General features: G+C 30.1%; 1 protein-coding gene across 1 annotated transcript in view; it reads right to left on the reverse strand.

Moving 5' to 3' along the window:
- The window catches only part of LOC126742617 (cytoplasmic dynein 2 intermediate chain 1), a 32,707-nt gene that overhangs the window by 9,996 nt on the left and 293 nt on the right, over positions 1-22,418 (reverse strand). The window contains exons 2-5 of the mRNA XM_050449345.1: positions 12,667-14,642; positions 11,009-11,174; positions 10,554-10,812; positions 10,110-10,459 (exon numbers count right to left, since the gene is read on the reverse strand). Coding sequence (XP_050305302.1) covers positions 10,110-10,459; positions 10,554-10,812; positions 11,009-11,174; positions 12,667-14,642 — 2,751 coding nt within the window. The remainder of the gene's footprint in view (positions 1-10,109; positions 10,460-10,553; positions 10,813-11,008; positions 11,175-12,666; positions 14,643-22,418) is intronic.

The following is a 22,418-nucleotide window of genomic DNA, read 5'->3' on the forward strand; positions in this document are numbered from 1 at the left end:
GATATTATTGACAGTGAAAACTCTTCAGAGGGTTCAGACGAAGAAAATACAAACACTGAAATTAAAATTGAAACTGGCAAAATGGCGATGACTAAAATGGATTTTTTTAATTTCACCAGCAGGGTTTTGTGCAATGATTTTGATGGCTCAGCGGATAAACTTCGATCTTTTATTGACGCACTAACTTTAATCCAAGAAAATTGCGAAGGGCACGAAGCAAATGCCGTGGCTCTTATTAAAACTAAATTAGTTGGTAAAGCAAGAGACCTTATTGGCGATAATGATACCATACCAATTATAATTCAAAAACTAACAAGCAATATTAAGGGTGAAAGTTCGCAGTTAGTTTCGGCAAAATTATTAGCTCTTAAACAAGGATCCAGCGATACATCAAAATATGCATCTGACATAGAAGCTTTAGCAACAAGCTTAAAAAGAGCGTACATAAATGAAGGTGTACCAGTAAATGTAGCAGAGGGTTATACAACTAATATTGCAGTTAAAGCCCTAAAATCGAATGCAACCTCAGAAAGATCCAGGTTGATAATGGAAGCAGGCACATTCAACACAACTCAAGACGCCTTGACAAAGTTTGTTAGCGTCGAAACTGAATCAAAAAATTCTACAGTCCTTTTTACACAAAATCGATTCAACAATAGAGGAAATCCAAATTATAGAGGTCATTATCCTAGGGCGCAAGGACAATGGAAAAGAGGATTTAATAGAAATCCTGAAGTTCCTATCCATAATAATTATCATGGTGGCCATAGCAGATATAGAGGTCACAGGGGCTATTCTCAACGAGGCAGAGGAAACTATTCTGTGCGCAGCTTTGAGACAGATAATTCGGGAAACGAATTATCACCCCAACCAGGTCCATTGGGGGAGCAATAAATATTTTTAACATGGACCTATCGTTGTCAAATTTTATCGTCGTTCAGACCCAAATGACACAAAATGAAACAATAACATTAATCGTAGATACTGGTGCCGATATTTCTTTAATTAAGCGAACAAAAATCGATAAAAACCAAATAGTTGACAGAGCAAATGCTAGCAGGATAAACGGTGTTACAGAAGGACATATAACTTCCATAGGTACTACTAAAACTGTAATGTTTATTGACAATTTTTCTTTAAAACAAAATTTTCACATAGTTGAGGATAATTTTCCCATACCAGCAGATGGAATTCTTGGTAGAGATTTTATTACACAATATCAATATCAATTGGACTACTCTAATTGGACAATGCAAATAAGACTTCATAATAATTTTATCTCTATACCAATTCATGACAGCCCTGCAAAAGATATGTTAATTATCCCCCCGAGATGTGAAATAATTAGAAAAGTAGAAAAGTTAAAATATCTTAAAGAAGATTCGGTTGTATTAAATAACGAAATATCCCCAGGCGTTTTCATAGCATCAACCATAATTTCTAGGTCAAGTCCAATAATTAAAATTCTAAATACAACATGCGAAACCATAACCATAAATAATCCTAAAATTGTAACCGAACCCCTAAAAAACTTTTCGTGTTATCAATTGCATTGTAATCAAAATAACCGAAAAGATCAACTATTAAAGGAATTAAATAAAAACATCCCGGAATGCGCGAAAAAGGAAACCACCGAATTATGCATGGAATTTGCTGATATATTTGGGTTAAAATGTGATAAATTAACAACAAACAATTTTTATAAACAAAAAATTAAATTAGCTGATGAGCAACCTTTCTATATAAAAAATTATCGAACACCGCTTTCCCAATCTAAAGAAATAAATGCACAGGTAAGTAAAATGTTAGAGGAAAACATAATAGAGGAATCTAATGCCGTTTACAATAGTCCAATCCTTTTGGTACCTAAGAAATCTAAGGGTCATGATAAAAAATGGCGACTAGTAGTGGATTTTAGAGAGGCAAATAAGAAAATTATTCCTGATAAATTTCCATTGCCTCGAATTGACGATATTTTAGACCAACTCGGCCGTGCTAAATGGTTTTCAACCCTAGATTTAAAGGCGGGCTTTCATCAAATACCACTTGCAGAAGAATCTAGAGATTTTACAACTTTTAGTACAAGTACAGGTAGCTACAGATTTACAAGGTTACCATTTGGCCTCAGAATAAGCCCAAACAGTTTCCAGAGGATGATGAATATAGCATTTGCTGGAATAACACCTGAAAAGGCTTTCTTGTACATGGATGACGTAATTGTAATTGGTTGTTCAAAAAATCATCATTTACAAAATTTACGTAGTGTATTTGAAACGTGCAGAAAATACAATTTAAAATTAAATCCCGAAAAATGCAATTTTTTTTCGCAAGAAGTTACCTACCTAGGTCACAGGATTACTAGTAATGGAATTTTGCCTGACGAGTCAAAATACGACATTATTAATAAATACCCAGAGCCTAGAAATGCTGATGAAGTAAAACGCTTTATAGCATTTTGTAACTATTATCGCAGGTTTATTCGAAACTTCGCAGAAATTGCAAAACCTCTTAATATGTTAACAAGAAAAAATACGCAATTCGAATGGAGTGAAAAATGTAAACAAGCTTTTATTTATCTTAAAAATTCGTTGTTGCAACCCGAAATTTTACAATACCCAGACTTTAATAAACAATTTATTTTAACAACAGACGCATCAAAAAATGCTTGTGGCGCTATATTATCACAAAACTTTAATGGGCAAGAATTGCCAATAGCTTACGCTTCAAAATCATTCACTAAAGGAGAATCTAATAAAGCGACTATAGAACAAGAATTAGTAGCCATCCACTGGGCGATTCAGTATTTTAGGCCATATTTGTACGGAAATAAATTTTTGGTAAAATCTGACCATAAGCCTTTAGTGTATCTCTTTTCTATGAAAGACCCATCTTCAAAACTTACCAGGATGCGATTAGATTTAGAAGAATATAATTTTGAAATTGAATATATTAAAGGAAAGGACAATGTAGGAGCAGATGCATTATCGAGAATTTGTATTAGCGAACTAAGCGATTTGGCGATAAATAACAAAACAGTCAACGTATTTGCAGTAACACGGGCAATGGCAAAAAAGGATACTACCTTAACAGAAGATAATAGCAAGAATGCTAGCATGCCGTTTACGGTTAAACCAAAAGTCCTAGAGACTTTAGAAAATAGTAATATTTTAAAATTAGCTTATGTAAAATTTAAAATTTAGCATAAATATCTATGGATAATTATGGGTAAGAATAAAGATTTTATAATCGAGGATAAAATGTTAATCAGTAATGACAAAACATTCTTAGGAACAGTTTTGTCTAAGCTGGAAAAAATGGCTGCTGATTGCAACATTAAGGAACTAAAGCTAAAAATAACAGATGAAATATTTAAATTGTGCACAATAAACGAATTAAAAAATATTGCTTTAAGTAAATTAAAAAATCTTACTATTTTTCTGTATGAAGAGCCCAAAATTATTAAAAATAATGATGACAAGTTAGCGTTAATACAGGAATATCATGATAATCCACTTACCGGAGGTCACTGTGGACAGAAAAAATTGCTTAAGAAGCTAAGAGCAAATTACCGATGGAAAGGAATGTCCCGCGATGTCAACAAATACGTTAAAAAATGTCAAAAGTGTCAAATTAATAAGAGAAAAATAACTTATTCAGAGCCAATGGTAATAACACCTACACCACAAAAAGCATTTGACATCACATGTATCGACACTATTGGACCATTCAGAAAAACTCCTAACAACAATATTTATGCAATAACAATCCAGTGCGAGTTAACTAAATTTATCAAAATTATCCCTATTCCGAATAAAGAAGCTAAAACTATAGCTAGGGCAATGTTTAATGAATTTATTCTTAATTATGGCCCAATGCAGGAAATCAGAACCGATATGGGCACTGAGTATAAAAACGAAGTACTTACATCACTTTCTGAACTTCTAAAAATTAAACATTCTATTTCGACAGCCTACCATAGTCAAACTATAGGTGGTTGCGAAAGAAATCATAGAGTCTTAAATGAGTTTCTTAGAATGTACATAAACGAAATGCAAGACGATTGGGATGAATGGACAAACTATTTCAGCTTTTGTTATAACACAACTCCCAGTGTATATCACGAATATACGCCATTTGAATTAGTTTTTGCACGTAAGGTTGATTTTTCTAATATTTTAAATGGTACTTTGATAGACCCTGTATATAATGTCGACGCATATTATCAAGAAGTCAGATATCGCTTACAAATTGCAAATAGACGAGCCAATGATTTTATTCAGAAAGCAAAAGTTCAGCGAAAATTAGAATACGATAAACAGTCTAAAGAAATATATTTAAAACCCGGTGACTCAGTACTTTTAAATAATGAAAATAGAACGAAATTTGACCCTTGGTATAAAGGCCCTTTCGTAGTAGAGGAGGTAGAAGGTGTAAATTGTATATTAAGTAATAGTAAAAGTGACGCTAAAGTGAAAGTGCATAAAAATAGATTACAGCATTTTTATAAGTGATTATAGTGAAAAAGCCATTTTCAGTGTTTATCGTGGAAAAATTAAAAGAAAAACAATTAATTATGTCAATTATAGCAGTTGTACCGAAAAGAAAACATGTACTAGTTTTAATTTACTAACCTTGTAACCTAATATTTTATAATACATATTATGTACTCATAAGTCAATGCAAAGCTTCGCAAAAATTGAGGTTCATAATTTAATAACTTAACACGTATTGTTTAGGCTTCGAAATAGTTAAGAATTATGTAACATTATTTAAATTAAACAACTTAAGTACATGTGTACTTTAATTAAGTAATAAGTTTATTTAGGTAATAAGTTTGTTTAAGTAAAATCAGGGTTAACATTTTAGGTTTCATTTTTAAATAAAAAAAATATATATTTAAATGTATATTCGATCGATAAATACTTTTCTTTTCTATCCTTTCTTTCTTATTTATTTTCTTTCTATTATTCCTCTTATCTTTTTCTTAACACTTTCCTTAAACCTCTAATAATTTTATTTTTATTGTAAAATAGAAATGTAAAATGTAGTAAAAAAGCGCATATACCTTATGAATATTTATTTTTGTACGAAAGTACTCCATTTTTATTTCATTAAAAATGTAGTTCATTCTTTCAAAAGGGGGAGATGTGGTACAATAATATAATAGTGATATATGTTATTTATTTTCAAGTATCATACTGTATATTAATTTGTTATACAATGAATTATTATTATTGTTAAATATTTATGCAATACTATTGCACACGTATGCACGACAATTATGTAGAACACTGTTTTTAAAATAACTACTAATATACCAGATATCATCGAAGAGAGTAATATACAATGGTGTAAGCGCATTTGGCATTCTTATTTATAATTCCTAAATCGAACCTTCACATTGTGTGTCGAACCTTCACTTAAAATTGTGTTTTTATGTCATAATATCCTGTGCCAAAATTCAGTTCAATATTTTAAACAGTAATTTGAAAAATTTATTAAAAACGAAAAAAAAATTAAACTTTCACACCCTGTCTCTTAAAAACTAATCATTTTAGGACCCATGTTTATATGAACTTTTTGACTTAAAATCGGTGCAGGAATGTCCCTTTTAAATTATGACATACCTATAAGTAACACCCTGTATAATAACAGCGGGGACGCACCAAACTTGTACTAGTATTATTATTTGAAGAACAGTTGACTTTCGGTTCAGTTTAAACGAAAAGCAGACTATTTTATCTTTAACAATGGTGGACAGAATAGCTGAACGTGCAGATATTATTTTCATTTACATATGGTTTCCAAGATAAATGTTTCTTAAGGACAGCTCAACGCTCTAAAGAAAGGCAACTAAGTCAAAATGTAAGCCTGGATTATGCTCGCCAACTAGTAGCCAAACCTAAAAAAACTGGTTCTATTACAAATAAAGAAACTATTACAAAGAGAAATCAACCGAGATTAGTCGACAAAACAGGGCAAATTGAAATTCTGGGTCAGTTTGCAATTGTTTCAACTTTATCAACTCGTCAAGCAGCTGTAGCAATTGGAACTTTCATGAATCGATAAGAAAGGTACTTAAATGTCATAAGTTTTATTACTTTTATCCCCATAAACTGCAAATATTGCAAGAACTTGGTGACGACGACTCCGGCAGAAGAATCCAGTTTTGTAAAATAATGACAAATAGATTTACGGGAGAACCTCGACTAGTTAATAGTATTTTCTTGAGCATATTAATAAGCAAAAGTATTGTTACTAGAATGGCGAGAACCCACACGTATGTATTTAGAGAAGGACATAGCCCAGTACCCTCAGAAAATTAATGTTTAGGCGTGTATATTGGATTATATTAAGGTATTATCGGCCCAATATTTAAACCAGGCAAATTTATATAGCGGCATGAATGCTAAAATGGTACAGAGTGGTCTTTTGAACTAATAATAGTCTGGCAAATAAAAAATCAAAGGGACATACGAAAATTCATCTTTAGAAGAATCTTATTACAATTTTAACAGGATGAAGCACTTCCTTATTATATAGTTCCTGTTAGGCAACGGTTGGGTGATTATTATCCTTACCAGTGGATTGGAAGAAAAAATTCTATTGAATGGCTACCTAGATCTCCGGATGACTTCTTGAGGTCACATAAAATCTTTGATTTTTATAGCGCATTCAGTTTTTAAAACCTGAGTCACTAGAGCATAGTTCAGAAATGCCGTGCTCTATTCAGAGAAATATTTCTAAATAAACGAGGATTTGAAGGTAGGCTTTATCACTGTCTTGAGATAATGGAAATCGTTTTCGACATTTAATTAAATATTTGATTAGAAAGCATTTTTAGAGCCATTCCTTAACATATATCGGATCAATAACATTCAAAATGCTCATGGGGTATATCTAGATCTGATTTTTAGTAATAATAGTATTGATACCCTATCACGCTCAAATGATATTTTAGTTAAATGTGATCGACATCATCATTGGTGATTTCTATAAAATTTTGAATCTCTTGATTATTGTGATAAAATACATGACTTCAAGAATGCAGATTATGCAGGTCTTAGCAGGTACCTTCTTAATACAGATTAAGATACTTTATTCTCATCTGATGTTAACGCTAATGTGGATTATTTGTATAATGCATTGGGCAGTGCTCTCACCTATTTTGTTCCTATCATAAAAAGTTTCCAATATGGTTCAGCGCAGAATTAAAATCAAATGTCTTGCAAAAAATATTGGCGCATGCAAAGTATAAGCAGTCTAAAGCCGTTGAAGACAATGAAGTGCTTAGCAATCTTAAACCAATCTGTAAAAATTAGGCTGATCAGTACTACTCAGACTATATTAAGCAAGCCCAGTCTTCTATTTCCAGTAACCCTAAATATTTCTGAAAATATAAAAGAGATAAGACACAAAATAATAGTATTCCATCTACTCTGAAACATTTGGATGCAGTGGGTGAAAATGGTCATGAAATAGCATCTTTATTTGCACATTATTTTTCTTCAGTCTACTCTGATGATTTTGATGTTCAAGAATTTACGCAGCCTGATATTAATGGAATGCATGTACAAATATCTGAAGTCTTCAAAAAGTTTACCAATGTCAATGTTAATAAGGGCCCTGGGCCTGACTGTTTTCATGAGACACTGTGCTTTTGCTTTGGCACGTCAAGTTAAATTATTTGACTCCTATATTTAAGAATACTGGTCAGAGGAATAATATGAAAAACTATCCTTCTGCTTCTTTGGCTTGTCACTTTGAAAAGGTTCTTGAATGTTTTGTCACAGATTTTTTATTAGAGAAATTTAAAAACATAATCTCAACTAAGCAACATGGGTTTGTCAAGGGTAGGTCCATTACCACTAATTTGTTGCTTTACCAAACAGCTTTGTCGGGAGCCTTGGACAATGATATGTCAGTTGATTTTTTTCATATATACTGACTTTTCCATGACCTTTGACAGAGTTAATCATTCTCTCCTGGTTACGAAATTGTCACTCTGTGGCATCAGTGGTTGTCTTTTGTCCTGGTTGAAGTCTTATCTGTCTGGAAGAACACAGATTGTAACGATAAATAACATTTATTTTAGTCCTTTGCCAGTGACTTCTGGGGTTCCTCAAGGTGCCCATCTTGCCCCTTTATTATTTAACCTTTTTATTAATGATGTTCATTGTTTTGAGAATTGTAAAGTGTTACTTTTTGCTGATGATGTTAAGATTTTTAAAATAATAGACAGTAACTTAGCACATCATGAACTTTGTTCTTGATCTTCATCTTCACAAATTTAAATTATGGTGCAAGAACAATGGAATGGTCCTAAATACTAAAAAATGCAAATTTATTCAGTTTACCAGAGTTTTAGTCCACCATTCCATCAGTACAATCCAATGGGTTCACTTATTAAGAAGGTATCAGAAATACGTGATCTTGGGGTGCTTTTTGATTTCAGACTCACTTTTTCAAAAAAATATTGAAAACCTGTATAAGTCAAAATGTTGGGTTTTATTAAGAGGCACACTCATGATTTCAGCAGTATTGATTCCATCAAACTTCTGTATTTTTCATTGGTTCGCAGTCAACCTAAGTCAAATTCATGTGTATGGTCACTTTATTATGCTAAATGTATAATGTGTCTAGAAAAATTTGACGTAAAATCATAAGATACATTGCTTTCAACCTTAATATTTCCTGTATTGATATTAATTACAATGAAGTGTATAGATTGCTGAACATTCAAAAGTTGGAGACTCGACGTAAAAACTATTACATTGTCACAACATACAAGATTCTTAACAATATAATAGAGTCTCCTGAGTTCACTTCAACGAATTTTAAAACTGCTTAAGTGCAATATAATTTTATAACTTAACTCTCCTTAAAATGTGTCTTATTTTCTATTGTAGTTACCCTGTTTTAAACCATTGTTGTCCTTATAATTTATTTGATTTTATTGATGTTACCTGTTATCTGTTTTTTATGCTAGATATTTAATGATAGTACTAATACTTCAAGTGCTGTATTGCGATATAAAATCTTATTTCATTGAATATTTTTTATACTTTTATATTTTTTTTGTAATTTGGTTAATTACCATAATATATTGAATTGAATTGAAAAGACCTTTAAGATGATGTATTATCCGACTCCCTTTTCTATTTAAGATTTTAGGGGTGTATCTCCTGTCCAAGAGATTGTAGGTCAAGGTGAGATAATATTCTTGTTTTTGTTCCTCCTTCGTTTTATAGAAACTATTTTTAGCTCTTTTTAATCTCGTTTTTGTTCCTAATATATGGCTATATGAAGTTTTTAAATTGTCACCCTGTATAATTTTTCGTAGCAAACGTAACAAAAATTGAAGTAATTAAATGTATGCCCAAATATAATTATAATTTAACAGACAATTTTCACAGCAATATTAACCCACTTTTACCTAAAAAAAAGATTTTTGTCCAATTTGAGCAACAATAAAATAATCACTCGTTTTTGACGTATTGCATTGTAACATCTTAAAATCATGCACATACTATCATAATAAAATAGGAAAAGCAAATATTAATAAATTACAGCTATGGAAACCAGGAGTTAAAAAATAAATTTTTAATACCACCAAGGATTAATATTGAGATGAGATATATGATATGATATAATATGAGATCATCAAAGTACTACAACTTATTACCTTATGAAATAAAAGAAAGTAATTCTTAAAAAAATAACAAATATAAATAACAAAAAATAAAAACTAATCTATAAGGATAACTGTGAATTTCTTTCCTGAGTGAAAGTATCATGCTTAAAGTGAAATACTTATATGTTTTTGCCCAAGGGAGGTTATAGGCAAGGTTTTAATAGCAAATTCGTCTTCGATTTTGCCATAACATTACGCGAATGTTGAATCATATTATTTTTTCAATGTATTAAATTGACTAAAATTTAAATTGTAAGTTTCCTATTTCCCTGAATATAAAATTTTTTCCGCTTAAATTAGAAGTGAATCACTTCTGTGCTTTTAACAAATACGCCTTAAAAAATTAAAAATGAGTTTTACTAGAGTTATAAAACCATTGGCTTTTTCATCACTTTCGCTTTTTTTTCTCACTTACCATAAATGGAGACTCTTCAACTTTCATATTTAAAATAGGTGACAGCGTCATGCAAGTTATTTTTTCAGGAAATCGTATGGTATATTCCGGATACATATCGCTTTTACCTAAGTCCCAAATATGCAAGTTGTTTTTAGAATCTTTTGCATAAAATACAAAAGGTTTTGTTTTGGACCATCTTATAGTTTGTACACTCGAAGAAACATTCTCTTCTTTATTTTGTAAAACTAAAAGTGGTTTTTCTGTATTTCTTGAAAAGAGAGTGATATCTCCATTAGAGTGCCCTGCTAGAAAATATGAGGGATAAAAGGGGCACCCTTCTAAAGTTGTAGTTTCAATATTCGGCAGTTCTAAAAAGTATTAAAAAAATAAATGAAGGAAGAAAACAACTAAAGAAATAATTTTTATAAATAACTCTTCTTAGACAAAAAGGTAAAAGCTTACCTGGATTATACTGTTTGATAACAGGCTGGCTGCTTTGAATATTATAATGTAAAATAATTCCATAATTGGTTGATAAATACACGTGGTCATTCATAATAATGCAGTCAGAGCATGCAAGGTCAGGCAAATGTGGATAGATACCTTGAAGCTGTATAACACGTGTGTTAATAAGGGACAAGTTTTTATTGAAATTGGTCGAGTTTGTATCGATATACAGGCTCCAAAGAAAGATTGTTCCAGTTTCATCCAAACTGCAAATCTAAAACAATTGTTTTTTTTAGTATAGAATAAAAAAAAATTCTAGATTTTTCGGATAATTATTAATATCCATAATTATAATTATATATATTGATAATTACCAATTACTAGATTTATTTATATTATACTTTTAGTAAGTTCTTGCTAAAAAACCAATAAAATAGTGTAATGCATTTGATTATTTTTATTATATTTACCTCATAATTATTTTTAATTTCATCTTTATTCCATTGCTGATAAACAGATTGAACTGATATAATATTTGCAAGGTGACTAGACCCAATGGGAGTGATAAAACTTGGTGTTCTTTCAGAGGATTCATGAAAGGTATTTTTTTCATCCAAGTTCCATATGTTAATAGATCTAAAATATGTTTAAAACCTGGATTAAGTAAAAGTAAATGGTACAGAATTCGGCTCCACCTTAGGCAATAAAAATTATCAAACAACAATGTATCAAGAATCAAGAAAAATCTTCATTACGAGATACGGAAACAACCATAAACAACATTACATAAAAGTAATGACTGACCATTGACTGATGAAAAAATCCATATTTTACGATTTTATACAAGAAATTGTTTTTCAAAATATTAACTACAACATTAGGTACTTTGACTTTAAGAATGTTGGGAAGAATGGGTTCTTTTTCGTATATTTAGAAGATGATATTTATTAGGTAATGGATTTCCTGAAGTGAAAAACAAATATTAATAGGAAACTCTAGTTGTATGTTATAAAATATTTTAACCTTAATGAGATTATACTTTTTTTTTCACTTTTTCTTTTTTTATAATTTAACAAAGTTAATTTTTTGATACTCCCCTTTTCGTGTTGTCTTTTATATGGTTTTACAGAACAGAACAATAAGGGATTATGTTTTCTATTTAACTTATACCTGACAATCTGTGAAAACTTCTCGCTAAAGTTTACGATCTGTCAATAACATAAGCAAAGCCAGCTTCCATTTTTTATTCACTCTGTCAACATATTAACTAGCAAAAATTTTTTTTTATAATAATTCTTCTTATTTTAGATGATAGAACAGACAAAAACTAAGGAAATATATTATTTTTTATTATAATGATGGAACCGAATATTGTATTCAGGATAATAAAAATGTCAAAGTAAGAATTATTTTATTTATTATTTAAAAAAAATTATTATATTAGATAAGACAAAGTTCCAGGAGGCTGATAATTTAATCAAGTAAAGTATCTCTGAAAACGGCCATGGCCATTCTTGGAGCAATTTTCAACGAACGAATCTAATGGTAAACTTAAGCAATCAAAGAACCCAAAAATATTTACCTGATCTTATGCCTTGAATAACTTTAAAGATCAGCTAAATGTTATTAAACGCAAACAACTTATAGATTGAGCTAAAATAGTGGCTCTTATAATAAATTATTTATTTAATTTGATATTTTTTACTTCAAGAATGACTTTTACACTTTTTAAAAACTCCTCACTCGAATAAATTAAGATTAAAAAGTTGAATCATCAGAAATAGGTGTTCCCATTTAAGGAAATAATAATATAGTTGACTATGAATTGACATTGAGTTGACCATTGGATTCCTGGTTGAAAATTATTTCGTCTTGGGGCTTCTGACTTCTTTTTACCCTATATTCAAATTCAAAATAATTAATTTCCGTAGAAAAAAAAACAACAATAACTAAAAAACAAATTGCGAGAAGAATCACATTTTTTTTTCATAAACAGAAAAAACATTTCAAACTATATCAAATAAGGAAATTGCTGCTATAAATCATAAACACATGTTACATGGTAATAGAATTACTCATTACCTTATAAAAGAAATTAAATATTACATTTTTAATAAATTAAACTTACCCGTCTGTTTGCCCAGCTAAAATTAACTTTTCATTTTCATTACATACTGAAATACAGTTTAGATCCCCATAGGAAAATAGAACTGCTCTTGGCATTTCTGGCTCATCTACAGCCCATAAACATACCATTGACTTGAATAAATCTGACGTTGCTTTATTTTGCACATGTAAACTAAGAAACTTTTTCACATTTTTCTGTTGTATGCATATACTACTAACCTTTGTATCTTTGAATATATCACTGTGTGTATTAAATGTAAGAAAGCCCTTGCTAAATGGCAGGTTATTTGTAGTCTGTACAATACTTTCTATACGGTTAATGTTTTCTTCTGATAGAATCTGTAGAATTAATTCTCCGCTTTGGCTAATAAATTTATCTAAATGACCTTTTTCAAGCTTATTATTTGATTTAAGATTAAAATCTTTATCAAACTTATTAGAACCTACCCCAAGTAATTCAGTTTTATAAAGATCCCAAAATCCTTGCGTTTCAGTATTAAAATCAGTAAATTTATTAGGCATTTGAGTCCAAACTGAATTTGTGCTTAAAGTATCGGTCTGAGATTCCTCGCAAAGATCATCATCACCGGTCTGGATGGATATCTGTACTGAATTATATTCGCCATAATTACTGATATAAACTTCATAGGGTATTGACGGCAAATCAAAAACTGTAAAATTTATTGTATCCAGCTTAATCATACTCAAAAGCTCTTTTCCTCTCTGTCTTCTAGCTTCATTCAATCTTTTCTTTTCACATTTTTTTTTGGCGTCAACAAAGTTTATAAACTGTAATGACCTTTGATCTTCAAATCCCTCATCAGAAAAAGAAGTATGATGACTTTCTTTTACAATACTACTTGATTGTTCTAATATAATATTATCTTTTTTAATAGTATCTTCAATATATCTTAATATTTGTCTGTGCTTGAAATCCGACAACTCAAACGTACCAGAATCAAGTTTTCTCTCGCTGTCAGTTCCAGCCGATGATAATCTCTTATTATCAGAGTATACATTTAAAGGTGACGTATTAGGTTTATCTGAAATATCTTCCGCACTACTTGTAGTAGAGCCTGTATCGCCGGATAATTCTGCTAAGTTAGTATCTTCACTAGAACTAACTGCTTCAAAATCTGATTCATATGACTCAAAGTCATCATCATAGTCATCATCATTAGATTTATCGGAAGAATCTAACGTCATTTGAGAACTACCAGTTCGGAGAAGTGGTTTTTCCAGAATGTTATTTTGAATAAGTGGCTTAGGCGCTTCTGGTCCAACAATATTTTCATTGACGATACTACCCTTTCTTAGTGTTGCTGTTCTTGGTCGGTCGCATGCAAAACTTTGTTCTGATATCGATGATTCAATAGACGGTGTTCTTGTAATATCCGTTTTTTTCTTTGCTCTGACTGAACTTGGTTCTTTCATAGATTTACTTACTTTTACTGACGTAGTTACCGGTTTTCTTATTGATTTTTTTTCCTTACTAGATACTAAGTCACCATCCGACAATTTTATATTATTCTCCGGAACTTTAGAAGATGCATTAATTGATTTAAGAGCATTGGAATATAAAGATTTGCTTGGAAAATACTGAGTTTTTTCTACGCCTTTTTTCGGTGGGATTGTTGATCCTTTTTGTTTAGATTGTACAAGTGGTTTTTTGGAATTACTTGAAATATTTATACCATTGGAGATTCGTCTAGTTGATGTAATTATCTTGGACTTTGAAGACTTTTCAGAATTTTCTAAGTTTTTAGTTTTTTGCTTGAGAGCGGTTGATGAACGAGATGTCTGTGAAAAAGATAATTTTTTGTCCAGCCTTTCATCTGAGCCTTCTGATGTCTTTGTTAATATTTTTTCCTGCTTTTCACCTTTTGCTTTGATAGTTGCTTTTGAATTGGTCGATGATGTTGAAGCCTTTGGAATGGTAGTTTTTTCTTTGGTTTTAGTACTTCTTTTTGAAGCATGCTGAAAATATTTAGTGTTACTATGCTTGTCAAAATAATAGCCTGCTTTGACTTTAAATAATATATAAAAGAGATTTAAGTTTAAGAAAATACTAGTAATATAAAACTTAAAATATTAGAAAATATTAAGTATTATAGTAATTATAAGTATTAAGTAGTTATACGTAGTAGAATGAATAGTTGTACGATTAAAAACTATCAGTTTCGGGTTAAACATCAGTAGGTTTCATCAGCAAATCAAACTTTAGCTATGAAATAGAGAAAACACAACTAATTTTGATAAACCAATATTGAAGCAAATACCAGTTAAAATTTTATTGAATAAATAAAAAATGTATAAGCTATAAATAAGCAGAATGTATAATTAGTTAAGTCGTCATATTTTTAGGATTTCATATACGTAAAACGGCTTTAACTCAGTAGACCAGGTGTAATGGTTTTAGTTGAGCAACATATCCGGAAAAGTTTAAAGGAAATAGATAAAAAGCTCAAATAGGCCTAAGGAACAAATAAAAACACGCTAAGATTTCACAAAAAATTGTTTTAAAATAATTATACTTTCTTTACTTCACATCTGCATTAGAGTAATTTGTCGACTGCATCATAGAGGTGAAATATTAGTATTGATAACTAGATTATATGATATGATTACGAAGAAACAAACTAAGAAAAATAACTAAGAACATATTTTCAGTTCCGCACATTCTTCATTTGCCTCATGAAAAGGTTGTTTATCAAAACATATACTAGATTTCTCTTATACCTATTATATTTACATTTTGCATAAGGCTAGTTTAGCCATGCAGCCAGTCACTACAATGAATTGTATTAATACGTGCATTAATACTTTGTTCTAAACTAAGTTAAAATTACATTGGACACCTATACACTAATAAACGCCCATGCCAAGTCTGGGACTCAAATTCGAAAGGTCATACGACTGATAGGCAGGTATATGCTCACAGGTATTAATAAGTAATTAGTATACGGTGGTAATAGGTAGAGGTCACGCCGAAACCACAGCACTAAATAACGCAAAAATGTTCATTATTCTGTTTTTTGTCTTCAGAATTACTATCGGCAAGGTTTTATTTACCACAAATGTAGATTTTACAGTAGCAATTCAGAAATAAAAATAAATAAATAAAACAATACAAAAGAGCTGATCCTGCTCACAGGGCGCCCTCGCTGCCTGCACGTGGCACTACGGATGTGAAATCAGTAAATTGGAAAACATTTAACACTAGATGGCGCCGTAACCACCATGTCATTGTCACATAACTTTCACATTTGGACTGGAAACTGTCAATTTGTTTACCCTGGTTTTATTAAAGATGTTAGCTTCCCATCTTCTACCACCCGGGCCAAGCCGCGAGTTTAGGGTCGTATTTAAATAAATTAAATGTAAAAAATATATAAGGCAATATCATAATAACTATATCAATATCATAATAAGAAATAAAAAAGAATATACATAATTAGACTTAATACTATCTCTTATTAAATTATAATGTCCATGAAATTACTAAATAGAGTCTTAGATAATTAGCAACAGTAATAATAGTTAACATAAATTTGAAAAAAATAATTAAATAAATTTTTTATGAACCAATAAAGTTGTTTACAGTAGTGGCCGAACTTCACAGTAATCAGAATAAATCTCTATTATTTTAATATTTACTAATTGCTGTTGTTAGGAATGGTAAAAAAGAAATATATGTTTTTAAGAATAATTTCAAAATTAATTCTATTTAAGTTAGTGGTTAGACAAAAATATAGCAACTTAAACTTAAAGAAATATTAATAAAATAAAATAAATCCTTAATACTTATTGCTTTAGAGGCTGAATAATAATTCGTTTACTTAATAACTTCTGTACAGCACCAGAATTTTAGCAGTCAATTAATTCTGAAAAAACATGTAATGTCTCTATTTTTCTTCAGTTTGAATTTATAAAAACGCATGCCGGAAAATATGTCGTATTTTATTATTAACAAAATACCATAAATTCTCAATGCGGTCAAGTCTGGTCACTATAAAACCCACTGCAAAACATTAATCGATTTTATTATCCTTTAGTTTAGAGAAGTTTCGACGTGTATTTGGGATCATATTTCTCAAAGGCATTGGCTGTATAAAGCCTAAAGGAAAAAATACGAGAAATATTGCACTTTTTATAGAATGTATATTATTATGGATATAAGTGTGTCGCACATGTTCTCTCTTCTGGCTCTCTTAAAATTATCAAAATTTTGGGAACAGAAAAGGGACGCAACCCTTAGGGTGGCAAAAATATCTACTTTTTAAGAGGTTTGGGAAAAATGTAAAATGACATTTGACAACTGTAAAAGACACAGGGGCATTCTCTTTACGACTCTCTCTCAGTTTAGATCCCCGAGCTTTATTATTATTATCTTCAACTCTCGTCAAGCAACGCTCATTAATTTCTTTCTATTTAAATTAGTCTCTTTTATTTTGAATATCTTATTTATAATCAAAGTCAAAGCTAATCATAGGTGTTGTTGCAGTTTTTTCAGGCATTGTACATAAGCTAATAAACAATATAGAATAGATATTAATTAAAATATATAGAGTCAACAGACCTTTTCTTTCACCGACCTATGAAATTTACTCAGAAGAAAACAGATTTTTTTCTCCGTCTCTTCCGGTCATGTTTTTGGCGTGCCAAGTCATATCGTAACAGATATTATGACGGCTTTATTTATTTAATATGTTTTATTTCATATATATTATAATTAGATTATGATTGAAATAAATATAGAGTAAGTTCTTGTAGAAAAATGTGTTTAATAATAATAATATTATTAATAAATATATATATTAATGTGTCGGTTAATAAAATGCGGTTTATATATTTAACCGATTACTAAAAATTAATAAGTACAAAACCATTTCTAAAGAAACAATTCTCTAGTCCGAAATTAACTAAAAACCCTCACTCTTGCGAGGCACTTGCATTGGTGCCCAACGATGAATCAGTCTTTATCCTAGAGTACTTATCTGCTAATATACGGCCATTCTGATGTTAAGATATTGGGTTACATATAGTGTATAGTATCAATAACTTTTCTAAGAACTGTCACAGACTAAACAGAATGGTGAAACTTATAAATATCCTAAAGTAAAGTAAAGTTTCTGATATTTTAAAATATAACATGCCACATATATTAAAAATAAGAAATAAGAAGTGCACTAGAAACGCTGCATTCAGTTTCAGTAATTTTTCTTGTACATATTTTTGTGTGCCTGTCCTTTGTTTTGTACTTTTTTTTTGTATCTCTGTCGGATATTAGTATATTTTTCTAATTCTCTCACCCTGCTCTTTGAATACTGGAAAAAGCCTAAAAAATCAGTTAGGAGAATTCTCTTAAGGATTGAGGTTTTTATCTTTTGGCAGTTGTTTATCTTGAGTCCTTAAAAAATAGCTGCAAATATGGCATTTTTAATATGGGGGAAAGGGTCTTGTCAACTTTAAGTATCTCCGATTTTGCAATATTTTTAAATATTAGTAGAAAGATCACTTTGAAAAGAATAAATTTTAAAAAAATGCGGATTATTCACTTAAGACCCTAAATAATAATATTTAATTCCCTTAAATTATGTCAAAAAAGAGGCCTACTCTAGTCTATTTAATGATCGAAACTCATCGCTATTGATAACTACATTGTCAAATATTTGACATATGAATTCGCAGTTGCCAAATTATGTATATTTTCTATAATAATTTAATTATTAACTAATTAATTATTAATATAATTATTTCTCTAAAGCTCAACGTAAGTAATAATAAACTTTAACAAGTTTAAAAAATTGTGTGCTTGTTTTTTAACATAAAATTTTAAAATTAAACCTACGGCGTCACATTACTTAGTGGATCCTTGAAGTTTCAGTATTGTGTTTTCCCTTATTGTGACGAGCTGATTTGGAAAATCTTACCGCTGTATTGTCTAGTAGAGGAGTGGCGACTACTTGATTTCTACACTTGATAACAACCTAATACTAGCTAAGAATCCTAGCTTTAGTTCAATAGTAAAAAGACACTCTTATTCTTTTTTTTTAAGTGATTAGGATCTATTTTATTCTTATAATTGGAGCCTTTGATGTGATACTTAAATCACAAAACAGTTTTATCAGTAACCACTCTTTATTTTACTTTCGAGACATGTCTTGCTAACTCTCGATTTTAGGATCTTTTTTGATTTAAATTTAATATTACTAACTAAATTTAAATGTCCCTCTAGTAAATTACTCAACTTACTCTATACTGGTCCAGTAATTCCATCAAACCAATGAAATTTACTAGGCACTTTATAATCTAACAGTAATGTTATAATTAATCATAACAATAAAAAACCTGAGGTACTACAGCAGAATACACAATTTTTTGTTTGCTCCTGTCCGTAATACCTTCAGTATATTTTTTTAGTTTTCTAGTTGTCTTGCCCTCAACAAGCCAATAACCAGAAATACGTGTCGGCAAGTGCCAGCTTTTTTTTTCTTCCTTACTCCTGGAATATCTCGCCTCATCCATCCTTTTGCTATTTTACTTTTTGTGCTACCCTCCTTTTTGAAAAATTATATTTTGCATTAGGAACATGAAAACACAACATAGATTATTTTTATTAGAAAACAAAGATTTATACATCTCTAAAGCAAATCTGAAATAATATAGCAACCTATACGAAATTTCGGTTTCCAATTACACTTCTAATATCCTTGACCACCAACATTGACTATATCCAGTAATATTTCTGCAATCTTTTTCTGCCCAGGTACTGCGCTTTTCCGCCCACGGTAAATATTGGTTTTACTAATTAACTAGAAACAACCTCACAAAATCATACCCTATCCAACCATCCTCGGTTGTACATATTGTAACTGAAAAGTTGAAACTTATTAAATATTTCTAGGTCTCCCGATTTAACCTGCCTTGATCTCTGATAAAGGATTAAGGATATATTCTTTGCAACAAGTCCAACTTTCAGCGAGAACGTGATTGCAAGAATTAGGAACATGCCAAGAGGTGATTAGAATATGTCATCTGAAACATTCCATGAATTGAATTTGAGACTGCTGTTCTTTCAACTCATTATCGTGTCTTTAGATGTGCATTACGGCTTTATTAAAAAACGGTTCTTCTTAGAGCCACAGACATACCTACAGATATACCTACATACATACAGATATACCTACATACATACAGATATACCTTCCATTATACCTATAATATTAAGGTGACTTAAAAGTTTAGAATGCGTTTAGTCCCTTTGGAGCAACATGAATGTTCTGATGATATATATTTTTTAGACACACCATTACCTCTTTAATATCTAATATTTAATTCGTTTTATAGTTAATTTTTTTTAAAAGGTTTAGGAAATTTACCGCGATCCTTGATCTTCAAAGATCCAGGAATCTCATTTTCCCAATATTTGGGATTAGGAACGAGATTTTGAAAATTGTTTTTTATTGGCTTCTTTGGATGTTATTTGGCTACTTTTAATTTAAAAAAAGTCATATTATTTCATTTTATTTTTTTTAAATTTTAGGTCATGGTGTCAAAACTAGTCCACTAGCAAAGAAGGAATTAAATTTACTATATTTTGGTTTATTCTTATTTCCCAAAGAATTCTATTTTCAACAATACCAAATTTGTTAAAATTGGACATCTCTTAAGCAGGTTATTTGAAAAACAATTGAACGCCCCTCATCATCGTTGTTTTTAAAATGTACTTTCTACTTTTTTTTACTATAATGATAGATAAACTGGGTCTCATTAAAAATGTGGAAAAAATTAGTTTATTAAGCAAAATTTAAAGGAGATGTAATTTTAAAATTTAAGAAGGCAGTTTCGCTCTCTGGTTTATTTCATTTTATTTATGCTTAGAACTAATAAAATATATTCCGGCGATTCTTAAATTTTTCTACCCCTTAGTCATACGACGAACGGTTCTCGAGATATGGCTAAGGAACATTCTTATTGGGTAATCCGGTACATGACTGTTTTGGTAAATAGATAGTATACAATGATCAGTACAGGAATGCAGTGCTAGAGAAATTATTTATTACAATGTAAATTAAAATTATTTTTCATTTAATATTATATATTCAATTGATTTAGCACTCTAAAGCGCCTGTAGAGAAATCCACAATTTGAGAGAGTCCGTTTGCATACATAGTCGAGATAAGTTTTTCCTCACAAAAAGAGGGTTTTAACAGATGAAAGTTAAAATCTCTCATAATTATGTTTATCTTCAATATAGATAGCTAATTGAAACATCTAGAAATTTTGAATTGTCAGTTTAAAGTAAGATTTAAACGCAACGAAACTTCCGCGAAAATTAAAGTATATTTTAAAGTAATTTAATGCATTTAATTTTAATTTAGTTTTATGCATCTAGTCGCAAACACAGAGTCACGAAATTTGGATAAAATTTACTATTATTACGAAAATGTAAATACGTTAATTTTTCTCCTAGTTTTTGTACTATTTTATTAGTATTCTGTAGTTAAAGTTGATTCGTAAGGTTTATTTAGGATTTTACTTACGTTTGGTTTATTATTTTTATATATAGTGTTTAGTTTTTAAGTAGTTCATCTTGTTTGAGAGCCCCGTTTTGGCCCCAATTTAGGTTATTTAGGTTATATTATTGTAAATCCCTGTAGTTTTAATTTTCTAGAAAATGTATACTTGCTTGCTTTGACTGTCACTATTCTCCTAAAATTATTGGTCTCTTTCGGGAAAAACAATGAAGCTAATTCTAAATATTTTAAAACTGTTCCATCGGGTTTTAGAAAGGACGCGCTTCGTGACATTTCATTCAGTTTTAATTGTTCTAGTAGTCAGTCTAGTAGTACCTTGGAAACAATTAAACGACAGTTAAGGCGAGTTAGGTTAGCGTTTTTGTTCCCAAATTTCGTTACACTATTTTTTCTTGCAACTGAGTGAATTTAATATTTAATACGTAGATCGGTTCATATGTTTTCATCTTTTCATCAAATAAATTTGACTCTTCAAAACCTAAGAAACATTTATCTCATACGTTATGGCACCCCACCATATTTTATGGTAGACGTGATAAATTATTTTTCCATGAAAACGATCCATTTTTAATAATCAGCATCATTCGGCCAAACTATATACTAATCCCCTTTTTACCATTGCAAACAGCTTATTGAAATAAGCATTGTTCAATCTAAGCTTTGGATATAAAAAAAAAATTTTTTTGACATCCAAGTAATTCATGCATCTATTAGTTTAGGTAAATAGACAATTTGGGAAACAACAGGAGGGAAGATTTTTTTAACATCCAGAGTATTTGCAGTAACCACTTGCTATTCCCATATCTTACCTCGATTTTTTCAAAATTAATAAAACACTTCTGAAAAGACAAACTAAAATACTTGTCTAGTCAAAATAAATAAGGAAATAGGATAATGTTGACATGTCATATGATGTAGGAAACAATAGCTTAATGTGTCAAATATTTAATAAACAAATGGGGAATCGGGGTAGCTTAAATTTTTACCTGATATAATTATTGTTAGTACCGCATATTAAAAAATTATATTATAATAACCAAGAAGTTAGATTAAAAAATACCATGAACCACATTTATTTATTTTGATATACAACTTATCCAAAAATAGGGACAACTTTTAGTGAAATAAGTCAATTGCATATTTATACTTATTTTTTTTTTATTTTTACTTAAAAATATTCCATGCAGTAGTAATCAATTAGTAATAATAAATG

The sequence above is a fragment of the Anthonomus grandis genome, chromosome 12 (genome assembly GCF_022605725.1).
Source record: "Anthonomus grandis grandis chromosome 12, icAntGran1.3, whole genome shotgun sequence".
Lineage (NCBI taxonomy): Eukaryota > Metazoa > Arthropoda > Insecta > Coleoptera > Curculionidae > Anthonomus > Anthonomus grandis.